Genomic DNA, 12,940 nt, shown 5'->3' with positions numbered 1-12,940 from the left:
ACTGGGGAGCTGAAGGAGCTGCAAGAAAGGTAAGAAACAGCTTCCTGCGGGCCCCCCCAGGACTGCCGGGCTTGTAATGAGCCTGGCAGTCCTAGGAGGTATCGGCAATATCGGTATCTATATTGGCCGATACCTATATTGCCGAAAATACCGGCCGATAATATCGGTAAACCGATAATTGGTCGATCCCTACTTTAGTGCATAAATCACAAAATCAGAGTTGCGCGTCAATTGTTTGATCAAATATTTCTTGCCACTCAGGGGGTGATGTATAACATCACCACGTATCATAGAGTGGCAAGATACACAATACAGCATGGGAAATTACCTGGTCTAACAGTAGTCGCACTATCCACCTTAGTAACAAGAGTTTTGACCAACTTGTCCTTTAAAGAAGTGCCTCTCTTAAATGCAAACATGGGTTTATGCGCAAATTCAACAATATTAGGATGACCGTCGGTGAGAACATGCCAATGCCTATATATAATCCTACGTAAATCATGGGAATATCTTCCAAATTTGGAAACAAATTTCAGTCTGTTCTCATTCCGCTCTGATCTATGGGGATGTAGAAAATGTTCCCTATCTTGATCTTTCACTTGATCAAGTTGATTATAGAGTAATGTCACAGGGTAACAACGTTCAACAAATCTGACAGTCAGTTCAACTAAATCCGAATCAGATACCAGTCTTCTCACTCGAGTATACTGACTCTTAGGGAGAGCTTTAAAGATAGCTGGAGGATGTGTGCTAGAGAAATGAAGCAACGTGTTCCTATCAATTTCCTTTCTGTAGAAATCGGTGACTAATCTACCCGCATGCTTCCTAATCAGAATATCTAAAAAGGGTAATTCAACCAAATCATAAGTCATTGTGAACCTAATGCTGTCAGAGCACATGTTCAGAAAAGTACAAAATTCTTCAAGGGGCTCCAATGTGCCACTCCACAACACCAGTATATCATCAATGTAGTGCCACCACCTGGTGGCAAATTGTATAAATAAATTGTGAGGATTAATGAATTTTTCCTCCAACTCTGCCATAAAGATACTGTTTTTTGTTTGTGCGCATGTGCGCACTTTCGTGTGTTTTGGCGTGCGCGCAGCTTCCCGTGGAGCTGCCGCGAATGCGCACAAATATAACGTTTGTGCGCATGTGCGGCTTCTTTGTGGGGAGCCTTTCGCCTTCTGTAGCGCCCGAACGTTTAGCCTTTCCTATTGGCCCATAGCCCGTTCATGCGCTTGTCTGTTCTTGCATTTGGGCACACGAACAGACATTTGAATTGGCACTCGTTTGTATTCATAGAAGGGGCGGGACTTCTGCGTTCCAGACGCCTCTTTGCGTTTCAACTTACCGGAAATTATCTTTCTGTGTTTATACTAGCGTTTACAATATGCAAACCTTTTATTTATTTATTCTTTTTATCTATTTTTGTTTATTTTTACTTTCATTATGGTGGTCCCTCCTCCCTCTTGGCACATAGGGGTAAATTATGGATTACCTAATTTGGTGGATTTATAGAGATATTATGCATGATTTGTATTGTTTTGTATTTATCAATTTGTGTTAATTACTTGCACTTAAGTGAATTATTGTTTAATTTCACGTGGTATTTTTTGCTATATATACACACTTATGTTTGGTTTGTGGTGTTAGCTTGACAAAGACCTCTGCGAAGGTCGAAACGTTGTTGCTCTTTTTGCTCCATTAAAATCTGCCTGCGGCTTTCACACTTGAGTGCCTGGATATTTCTTTTTTTACTTATTAATATACTTTGGCAAATCTGCAAAATAGTGGTCTATAGGTATAATGGAAATGTAGATGTATAGGCAAAAACCATACCATATGGTTTACCATATTTTGCCCAAACTCATCTCATCCATAAGACAAAGTAGGAGCCATTTCATTACAATTCCAGTACAGCCTTTTTTTCCCTAAAGATCCTTCGGTTATGAAAAACTCAGAAGTGACAATGCCACCTTAAATATTGTTCGTGTTCTGACTCCACAGAACGCAGTCCATATGGCAGCCAGGAAAATGTACGATGGAGGAAAAACATTACGCAATGGAAACCAACTGGAGAGAAAACAGAAAAGTAAGTGTACTTACAGCTACAAGGTAGTATATGCAGGTTTGAAGACAAAAATAGAATACAAAGCACCTGTGGTGGCGTTCGGTATGAATTAATATGGAGAAAGGTGCCATATGATTGCTGTGAAACTTTAGGGCATAGATTTATTTGTTTTAGAGGCAACCTTAAAGGGACACTATAGTCACCCAGACCACTTCAGCTCAATGAAATGGTCTGGGTGCCAGGTCCCCAGGTTTTAACCCTTCAGATGTAAACATAGCAATTTCAGTGAAACTGCTACGTTTACATTGCAGGGTGAATCCAGCCTCTAGTGGCTGTCTTCCTGTCAGCCTCTAGAGGCGCTTCTGCGACCCTGGATGTGAAAATCGCATTCAGCATGCAGAACGTCCATAGGAAAGTCCTATGGACTGTTTGAATGCACGCATGGCTCCACTCGGGAGCTGACGTCGGCAGGGAAGGAGAGGTCACCAGCGCCGAGGGAGCCCGGCGCTGGATTAAGGTAAGTAACTGTAGGGGTTTTAACCCCTTCAGCGCCATGGGGGGGGCGGGGGACCTAAGGGTTATATAGAATCAGGAAAATTAGTATGTTTTCCTGACACTATAGTGATCCTTTAAGATTCAAAAATAAAAGTCTAACAAAGTCATGAAAGGAATTGTAGGTAAAGAGACTGAATGGATGTGAACTTCTAGTCTCATGCAGTTGGCTTTCAAAATGTCCTTCTCCACTGTAATTCCAGGACACAAGCCGAGCGGGAGCTGGAGGTCACTGTGGATGGAAACATGTCCACTGAGGCCAATCTAGTGGTGTTGGATACTCTGGAGATCATAGTGCAGGTAAGATGTCACACGCAGCTCACCCAGATGAAAGTGATACGTCAGACATACAGATTGTCCTTTTCACTGCAGCGTAATTAAAGAGGTGCCTTTGTATTCCCCGCAGACGGTGATGATGTCAGAGCTGAAGGAGAGCATCTTGGGAGGTGTTCTTAAAGTTCTATTGCACAGCATGGGATACAACCAGAGTTCAGTCTACCTGCAGCATTGCTTCACCAGCCAGAGGTCCTTGGTGTGCAAAGTAAGTATGGAGGGGACAAGTGGCTGTATTAAACAACACGTCAGCAGGTTACTTCCTCTCATAGGCTCTTGATCTTCTATCTAACCATCTATCCTTATAGTTACATAGTTACATAGCTGAATAGAAACTTGCGTCTATCAAGTTCAGCCTTCCTCACATTTGTTTTTTGCTGTTGATCCAAAAGAAGGCAAAAAAACCCAGTTTGAAGCACTTCCAATTTTGCAACAAGCTGTTATGGTACTTTTTGAAAGTAAACCAAAATGTTCAAAGTCTATCTGTTCCTGTCCAAATCAATAAAATTAAATTGCGTATATACGCTGAAGTAATTAAGTCTGACACACGAGGTTCAGGTTAAAATAACTTCGAGAAAGTTTATTGGCAAGTGCAGTGAAAAGCGGGCGCGCAGGCCCTTTTAAGAGGCATTTTGCGTCATCATTGATTATTAGAATATCAGCAAATAAACATCATCAATTGGATTAATTGTTAAGTGACGGAGTTAGTGTCTTACCTATTGGTTAGTAAAATTAAGAGGTTAGTCCCGTGCCCACCCATCAGAGGTGGGATTATTCTGGACACGGGTGGGGGACAAGGGGGTCCTAAGCGTCATTTTACACGGTCAGTGATATCAGGCTTTATGTCCAGGTGCAAGGTCTCTTATGAATAGAACATTTCATTACTACTGTGTTCTGTGGCCTTCAAACTGTACTATCTTACAAGCTCTTAAGGAGTAGCCAGCAAGTCTTAAGGAGTAGCCAGCACCTCCTGGTACTTGTCCTTGAAGGAAACACGGTCTTTGTCTACTGTATTAATTGGGTTGAGAAGTTCAGTCACGTAATGTAGTTTTAAAATGAACAAGTTAAGTCATGAGGACAAAATGGAGGATTGAAGAAGTCAGGTTAGGAGGACAAAATGGGGGACGAAGTCACAGTATAAAGTTAAAATGGAGTTAGTACAATAATTCAATACAAGTACAATAAAGATTTTTAATAATTCCACATCAGTCCCCCCTATGAAATGTTAGATTCTAAGAGATAAAACTTTATTATGTTAGTATCAGAAGACGTGTTAACCCAAAGGCACAGAAACCCCGTGGCTGCTAGCTAGATGTTAATGCAAAGTGCAAGGCTGTCCCTAGATCTGACCCTAATAGGCTAACCATCCGTCAGTATGGCTCTCGAACGCTTCACACCCAAGGGTATCCCATGGCAGCTAACCCACCACTTCTCCACATGGGGCCTTTACCATTCACTGACAGATGCTGTCCCTAATCTAGTCCCTTCCTAGAATTCCTGCACTTTATCAACAAAGGGGATAATTTGCAGCGGCAGACAGGGTGAGTTGATGTCTTGGAATTCTTGGTCATCAACTTCGAGATGGGTCAAAGTGGGTGCTGCTTGGTCAACAGTCTTCATGAGGGATTTTCTCAGACATGGGAGGACACAACAAAAGAGAAGAGCAAAAATAAAAAGAAAAATTAGTATAGCCATACCAATCTGCATTAAAGCCTTTTGCCATCCTGTCATCCAACCAAACCATCTTTCCCAGGGATCTTTTATCCCAGAATTCCTTTTTAACTCTTCAGACAAGTCATTTAATTTTTCTATAGCTAGTGTGACTTTACCATTAGGGCCTGTGTTTTCTGGGATGTAGGTACAACATGTCATAGTGTCGGGCAAAATCTTACAAACCCCTCCTTTTTCGGCTAAGATCATATCTAGGGCCATTCTATTCTGAAAAGTCATTTGGGATGTGGCCTGTAACTGTTCGGCCAACCCCTGGAGGGCGTCTCTGGTGTAATTGACAAAACGCTGTTGATTGTAATAAATGTAATTTATCCAATTTAGATTCTTGTTTGCGGTAACTATGGTAAAAATTGATTCAAATCCTGCAGCAACTTCATCCCTAGCTTTAAACTCGTTGGGCACCCCCCTGGGCACTCCAATGGCATCAATATATACATGAGGATCAAAACTTCCTTTCACTGGGGCGTCACGTTTAACCTTAGTGTGGCTGAACTCATGGGTGTTGAGGTGTGTGTCAGAAATAATATGTATAGGCATAATGGCCTTAGTCAAAGTACACTCTCCCCACCATTCTGTGTCCATTCTGGATCTTAGCTGTAAATCCCCACACAACCAATAAATGTCCCCTAGTGACCTAGTGTGATGTTGCAGCAAACGTACAGGGACAGTTCTGTATGTAGCACAATAGCCTTTGGAAAAGTTACCTACAAATTTACCAATACCATCGTACATGGCATAGCAAGTGTAATTACCTTTGTATACGGTAATTCCATCAGGGGGTTTGACGTCTTTGGCTAGAAGAGGATACTCCTTTGTCCATGCAATACATATGGACCTGTTAAAATTATAGTGATAGGCAAAAAGGCTTAAAACACATTCTTCTAAATCTACGGGTAGGATTAAAGGTACGGTACCCAGGTGAGGCCGGGCACCTCCACACACATAACATGCGGTTCTATTATGCTTATTAGCATTATATTTCATCCATTCTAACCATAAATTTACATCATTAAAACCTGTTTCAGCGGCCATGGTATCTTCAAAAGTGGGGTTAGCAATGGCCATCATATCCTGAAAGGTCTGGATATGGGGTTTTAATGGGTTAGGGACCATATGGGTGGCCCCTTGCCACTCAGAAGAGTTGCACATATCTTTGAGGTAGAAATGCCCTAATTTCTGGTAGGAACCCCTTTTCCAGTACATTCCCATCACATACTGGTCTGCATCTGTTGGGCTTGGGTGCTCAATGTTAAGGATTAATTTCATTGGTGTGCTCCCCCCAGGCTTTCTCAAAGTCATTCTCTGGAGAAGCGATCTACCACGATCATCTACTTTAGCTATGGCACTTTTTGGTTTGTAACCCCAGGCAGGCCCGGCATTCCATCCCGCCGCCCCCCAATGGTCACAATTGTGCCCCCATTGTTTGTCAACTACACAAACATATGGGTCTTTCGAATGAGGGATATCTCTATAGATGCTCTGGATTTGTGGTGTGGGAAATGGGCATTCTACAATATCACAATAGTCAAAGGTATAAGTAGCCACCTGGGTGCATGATGAATTATACCAGAAGGTGTACCCACTAATGTCTTTGGTAATGGCTACTTGCTGGGCCTTCATAAGGCTAATTAAGGAGAAGATGTACCAGAGATACATGTTTGTGCGATATTCGCTTCCTCTGGGGCAGGAGATTTCTTGCAGTGGGAAGCGTGGACCCAATTTGGCCTACCGGCCAATTTGACGGAGGTTGCGGTAATCAGGAGGACTTGGAATGGACCGTCAAATCTTGGTTCTAGGGTATTTTTCCGCACAAACTTCTTAACCAGGACCCAATCTCCGGGGAGTAGGTTATGGGAACCTGTATCCAATTCGGGATCTGGAATTGAAGAGAAAACTTGGGCATGTATTTTGTTTAGGACATTTGCAAGTTCAGTTACATAGTCTACTAAAACATCTGATTGGAGCTGTAACTGCTGTGGATAATAACAACCTAGTCTGGGTGCTGTCCCAAATAGAACCTCATATGGGGACAGTGAATGCTTCCCTCTAGGTGTGTGCCTAACACTAAATAAAGCTATTGGCAGGCTTTCTGGCCAGGGCATCTTTGTTTCTTGTGACATTTTTAACATTCTGGTTTTTAGGGTGCCATTCATGCGCTCCACTTTACCACTACTTTGTGGGTGGTAAGGGGTATGGAAGGCTAGAGTCACCCCTAGAGCAGTCCAAATTTCTTTAGTCACAGTTGCTGTAAAGGCTGGGCCTTGATCACTCTCAATGACTTCTGGGAGTCCGAATCTGCATACAATATCTGTAATTAGGCGCTTTGCGGTTGTCTTTGCAGTGATATTGGCCACTGGGTAGGCTTCTGGCCAGCCTGAGAACATGTCCACTATTACTAATGCATATTCATGGGGCCCACTCTTGGGCATTTGGATATGGTCAATTTGAATTCGTTGGAAGGGGTACATGGGCTTTGCCAGGTTCTTTGCTGGCACCTTGACTGGTCTTCCCGGGTTGCATTTTGCACAAATAACACAGGCTTTGCAGAAGTTGCTTATCAATGTTGTGATTCCGGGTGCTTCATAATACTTCTGTATGAGGGCGGCCATCAGTTCTTTTGACAGGTGTGCAGGCCCATGTGCCCATTGGACCACTGCTGGGTATAAATTTCTGGGAAGACAAAATTTGAAGTTGTTGTAATATATTCCGTCCTTTTGGACAGCTCCTTTCTTTTTCCATTTCTGGATTTCCTCAGGAGTGACTGCAGCTTGTTGTTCTTGTAAAATTCGCAAATCAGTAGGAAGAGTTTGCAAAGCAAAAATAGGGACTTCTTCTTCTTCTTCTTCTTCTTGTCCGGACACTTCTTCATCCACTTCCTGCAGATCCCTGGCCGCTAACTTAGCAGCTTGATCAGCCAAATGGTTGCCCTTTGCTTCATCTGTATCCAATTTCCCATGGGCCTTAACTTTCAAAACGGCCACTTCTTTGGGGAGTAGGAGGGCATCCATTAGCTCCTTGATCGCAGTGCTGTGTTTGACTGGTGTACCGGCGGTGGTAAGAAATCCTCTAGTCTTCCAAATTAGGCCGAAGTCATGTGCCACACCCAGGGCATATCTTGAATCTGTATAGATGTTGGCACGTTTTCCTTCGGAAATTTTGCATGCTGAAGTCAGAGCCTGTAATTCAGCTTCTTGCGCAGACATTGCTGGCGGTAAGGATGATGATTTAATGACTTCATCTGTTGTGGTTATCCTGTGTGATATGTTCCACCTTCATCGGCATATCTCGATCCGTCCACAAACAGGGTGAAATCCGGATCTGGTAATGGGTTCTCATGCACAGTTGGTAAGTGCACTGTTTCTATTTTCATCTGTTCAAAACAGTCATGAGGTGTTTCTGGGTCATAATCATTCTTTATGACCAGATCTTGGAATTCCTTTTCCAGGAAATGGCGTGGCCATGCTTCTAGAAGGTCAGTTGTTGGGTATTTGACAATACCATTTTCCTGTAGCTGTTCTTCGTTCATGGTGGCCCCTAGTTTTGCCATGGGCCCAAGGTCATTCCATGACTTTGTCTTCAACTTGGTAACAGGAATATGTGGGATAGCGGTATCCCAATGGCGGTAGAGGTAGTTAAGTTGTTGAGGTAGTTGGACCAAGACCATGCTATTACCTTCAGAGTCGCAATAAAAGTCTTGTGCAGTGAGCTTTACATCGGTCCAGTGGTAAAGCTCATCTTCATAGCAAGGTTCGGGAGTAATATTTGGCTTGTACCACATGGTACAGAAGGCGTAATCCGGGCCTTCACAAAGAGGTGTCTCATCTTCATGAAATGACAAATGTGGATGCATGACTTTCTTGATACATCCACAGAGCAGGTAGATGTAGGTTTCATCTGTGATAAATCCATAATAGATACCCCCCTCAGGGAGTGGAAGAAGAGTGGACGGATTAAGCACTTGACATCTTTGGATGGAAATGTTGTCAGGCAAAAGAAGATGACACTGTAGGCGCAGGTGTCTGGCTGGAGACACGTGCTTGAGCTGGACTTGGTTGACGATGGCAGAGATGTCATGAGGGGCCAAAACAACCAGAGGGTGGCCAAGGACCAGGTCTGAGGTCCTCTCTATGAGTTCTCTTGCAGCAAAAACAGCCCTGAGACAGGAAGGAGTCCCTCTGGCCACAATGTCCAGTTGACATGAGAAATATCCAATAGGCCTCTGGCGGCCTCTTAGGTCATTAGTTTGGGTGAGTACTCCTGTTGCGTGGCCTTGTCTTTCAGAGACAAACAATTTAAAGGGTTTGGAGTAGTCAGGTAGGCCCAAGGCAGGAGCAGAAGCAATGGCCCGTCTTAAAGCATCGAAGTTGGCCAGGGCTTCATTGGTCAAACAGAACGGGTCAGACTTAAGAGCATCATAGAGAGGTTGCATAAGCAGAGAGGCTTCTGGGATCCATGCTCTGCAGTAGGAAATGAGGCCTAGGAAGGCATGAAGAGACTTTGAAGTCCTTGGAGGTGGAATGTCTAAAACAGCTCTTACCCGGTCCCGAGTAAGATGTCTGGTACCTTGAGATAGGCAATGTCCAAGGAAGATCACTGAAGATTGACAGAATTGTAGCTTGATGAGTGAAGCTTTGCATCCTTGTTCTGCCAAATAGCACAGGAGACTAAGTGAACACCTTTCAGTAGTGGGTACATCATCTCCACATAGCAATAGATCATCCACATACTGAAGCAGGACAACTTCTGGGTGCTCAGCTTGCCATGGGTCAAGGATGGTGCCCATGGCCTTAGCAAATTGACTTGGAGAATTTTGTGCCCCTTGGGGCATGACAGTCCAGGTATACTGTTGCATTTCATGAGTGAAAGCAAACAGGTATTGACAGGATGGGTCCAGTGGGACACTGAAAAAGGCATTGGCCAGGTCAATAACTGTAAAGAATTTTGCAGATGGTGGGACTCCAGAGAGCAGAGTATGAGGATTTGGTACAAGAGGGGTGTCCAGGACGGTAGCTTCATTAACAGCACGGAGGTCCTGGACCATCCTGTACTTCTCTGGTTCACCCTTTGGAGTTTTCTTTTTCACAGGAAATAACGGGGTATTGCATTCAGATTTACATTTTACCAGGGCACCCTTCTCCAAGAGTGCCTTGATGTGGACAGAAATTGCAGCGGACTGTGCTGGTTTTAATGGATATTGTGGTTTTCTTGGCAACTTAGCTCCTGGAATAAGTTTTACCACCACAGGGGGAACATTTAGGTGACCTATGTCCTCTGGGCCTGAGGACCATAACTTAGCGGGCACCTGTGTTTTTAATTCCTCTGGGAAATTGGACCTTAATTCTGCTGTTCCCTCACGGGGCTTTTCTAAATGCAGCATCAGAGGCAAAGAGCATAGGGCTGAAGTGTCTGATACAGACAGAGGTGTAAACATTTCTACCTGCCCATCCGGGGTAAAAGTGATGGATGCTTGCAGGCGTGAGAGGACATCAGCACCTAACAGGTTAATGGGGCATGTGGTGGATACTACAAAGCGAGCGAGCAGGCTAGAACCAACTCGCAGCGGAGTTGTTAAAGGGCTACGTCTTGGCTGGCCATCCACTCCAACACAAGAGACATCAATACTGGACAGGAAGGATGGGTCTGGCAGGTCTTGTTCTCGCAGAACACTACGGGCTGCACCTGTGTCAACTAGAAATGTGGTGGGGTGGCCTTCAATGGGTAAAGTCACTGTGGCAAGTGGCCCCCCTTTGTCCCCTGTAGACACTGCCATGACAGGGGTCACAGACACAGGCTTGCCAATTTCCTAATCATCTGGTTCTTCAATAATTGGAATCTTTTTCTCGGTCTTGGGGCCTGGGGCAGATTTAGAGAACTTTCTGGGTGCCCCAGGTTCCTTTTTAGGTTCCGGACAATCACTTCTGTAGTGTCCCTGAGCCCCACAATTAAAACAAGTTACATCCTCTAACTTGGCACCCTTGGTGCCAGAGGTGATGGGGGTAGCGCGGGCCACCATGAGTGGAGCTGGATTGGGTCTTCTTGGGGTCTGAACAGATTCCAGACCTCTAGCAACTAAAAGCAGGGTATCCAAAGGGACAACCTTGTATTCAGGACGTGCAGCAATGATTCCCTTGCGTATAGAGTCTTTAACACCTTGGACAAACGCACCTGACAGCATTTGTGAATGAATCTTATCTGTAAGATCAAACCCCAAATCTGTAAACATTTGATACAGTCTTGCATGAAACCTTTCCACTGATTCTCCTTTATCTTGAATAACATCAGTAAGGCCAGCAGCCTGATCCGCAAGTTTGTCCTTAGCCCATTCTCTTAATTGGGTGCAAAAAGTTACTCCAGAGGGGTAATCAACATCACTGCTGAGCAGATCTGTACTGAGGTGTCGGGCCATGCTTGGCCAATATGCATCCCCTGCTTTTATAGCACAAATGCTCAGTAGATCACGCCATGCTGCGGAATAAGTCTTTTGAATTTGAACTATCCCTCGGTAGAAGGGCATAGGCTGTTTTTCTGGGTCAGGGAGTGATTTCATTAGAGCACTAGCTTGAGTGGGATTGAAAGCAACATATTTAGGAGGGGCCTGTTCTCCCCGACCCTTGTGGCCGAAGGGGTCATCGATAGAACGATGAGTTGGGGCTCCCGCGGCGAGCTCCGATGAGACATGGGACACCCTGTCCATCTCGTCATCATCGAATTCTATGATATTGGCTCTTTTGCGTGGTGCAGGGCCTGAATGAGGTGAAAGGATCGGTGGTTGGGAACGAGCCCCAGATGCAGGGGTGGCTAGCGAGTCATGACCTGGGGATAGGTAGTCACCGGGAATTACCGGCATCAGGGCCGAACTGGGGGCCGCCATATTGGTGGCCGGAGAAGGTACTACATTAGGGTTAAGGGAAGAAGTGGCGGCCATGTTGGAAGAGGGCACATCCGGGGCAGACTGTGTCGGACTGGGCATGACCGGAACCTGGGGCGTGGCTTGGGGAGTGGAGAGTGGATATCCGGGATAGGGCAGGGCCATGGGATATGGGAAGGGGTAGGGCCAGGCTGGGGAGGGGAAGGAGGTGGGGTATTGAGCTGGGGTGGAGATGGGAGGGAACGGAGAGGGATTGGTAGGGGTGGGTGTAGAGGGAGGAGCCGGGGCAAGGGCGGAGGAGGTGGTTAGTTGGGTGGAAGAAGAGAGGAGCGGGTCATGAACAGAGAGAGAGTGTAGGGCAGGAATCGCAGATGAAATGTTAGGGGAAGGTATAGCAGGTAGCGTAGGGATGGATGAGGATGATGGGAATGTTAAAGATGGGGCAGGGGAAAAGAAAGATCCATCAGAATTCAAGACCGGGCAGACAGGGGAGGTGATGGGATGGGTATTGGGAGTGGGGAACATAGTCAGCTGGCTATCACTAATTGCTGACTGAACCTTGGGGATAGACATTCCCTGGGCGCCGGTTTTTGGCGCTGGCTGAGGATAGATCCCAGCAACACAATTATTATGATACACAAACAATTTCACACCTTTGTGATTTATCTCTTCCTCAACCCAACCTTCTAGCTGAATAGCCTTCGCTACTCTATACCATGCTTCAGCAGTCTTTAATAAACCATTATCTGTAAGTTTGCCTTTCTTTTCTGTCAGTAACCTACGCCAACTTTCTGGTTGCAATCTTCCACATGTCGGTACAGCAATTCTACATACTTTTGCAATCTTTTCAACACCTTTAACCATTTCCTCACCCTCTCTGTCTTCGACTAAATCACATGCTAACCAGCCCTTACTGGGCTTGCTTAAATCCTGTCCCATAATCCCTTTACCCCTATACCAGCGTCCTAGATATAGGGAGAGAGAAGGAAAACTGAACAAGAACGTCTACAATGCTCGACTGCCACCCGAGAATCGTGGGACTTTCTCAGGTGCGTCTTCCCAAAACGTAGACTAGTCACTGAATCCGCCTACCCGGGGTGGTAGACACGGATTGGAGCGAGGTGAGAAGTGTGTGACCAATCACTTCTCTTTCAAGAGAAATGGGAGTGGATAGTATAATAATATAGGAAGTTTAGAAAAGATGAAAGGCAAGGAAAAAAATCCTTAGAGACAGACACAGGAGTTCATGAGACTCCTAATGAAACAGACAAGACAACAATACAATTGAAATACAGTGCATGCATTACAGTTCAAATAAAATCAACAATAATCCCTTTCCTTCTACATGTGCTTACTCCAAAGTCACCTTTCACAACCTCGTA

General features: G+C 45.0%; 1 protein-coding gene across 1 annotated transcript in view; it reads left to right on the top strand.

Moving 5' to 3' along the window:
* DOCK6 (dedicator of cytokinesis 6) overlaps positions 1-12,940 on the top strand; it is a 149,799-nt gene that overhangs the window by 116,130 nt on the left and 20,729 nt on the right. The window contains exons 34-36 of the mRNA XM_063446373.1: positions 2,011-2,095; positions 2,830-2,926; positions 3,033-3,167. Of these exons, the coding sequence (XP_063302443.1) occupies positions 2,011-2,095; positions 2,830-2,926; positions 3,033-3,167 (317 nt within the window). The remainder of the gene's footprint in view (positions 1-2,010; positions 2,096-2,829; positions 2,927-3,032; positions 3,168-12,940) is intronic.

Source organism: Pelobates fuscus, chromosome 3 (assembly GCF_036172605.1).
Source record: "Pelobates fuscus isolate aPelFus1 chromosome 3, aPelFus1.pri, whole genome shotgun sequence".
In the NCBI taxonomy this organism is placed as follows: domain Eukaryota; kingdom Metazoa; phylum Chordata; class Amphibia; order Anura; family Pelobatidae; genus Pelobates; species Pelobates fuscus.
The sequence above is the reverse complement of the archived record's forward strand: the minus strand, read 5'-3'. Positions and strand labels throughout refer to the sequence as shown.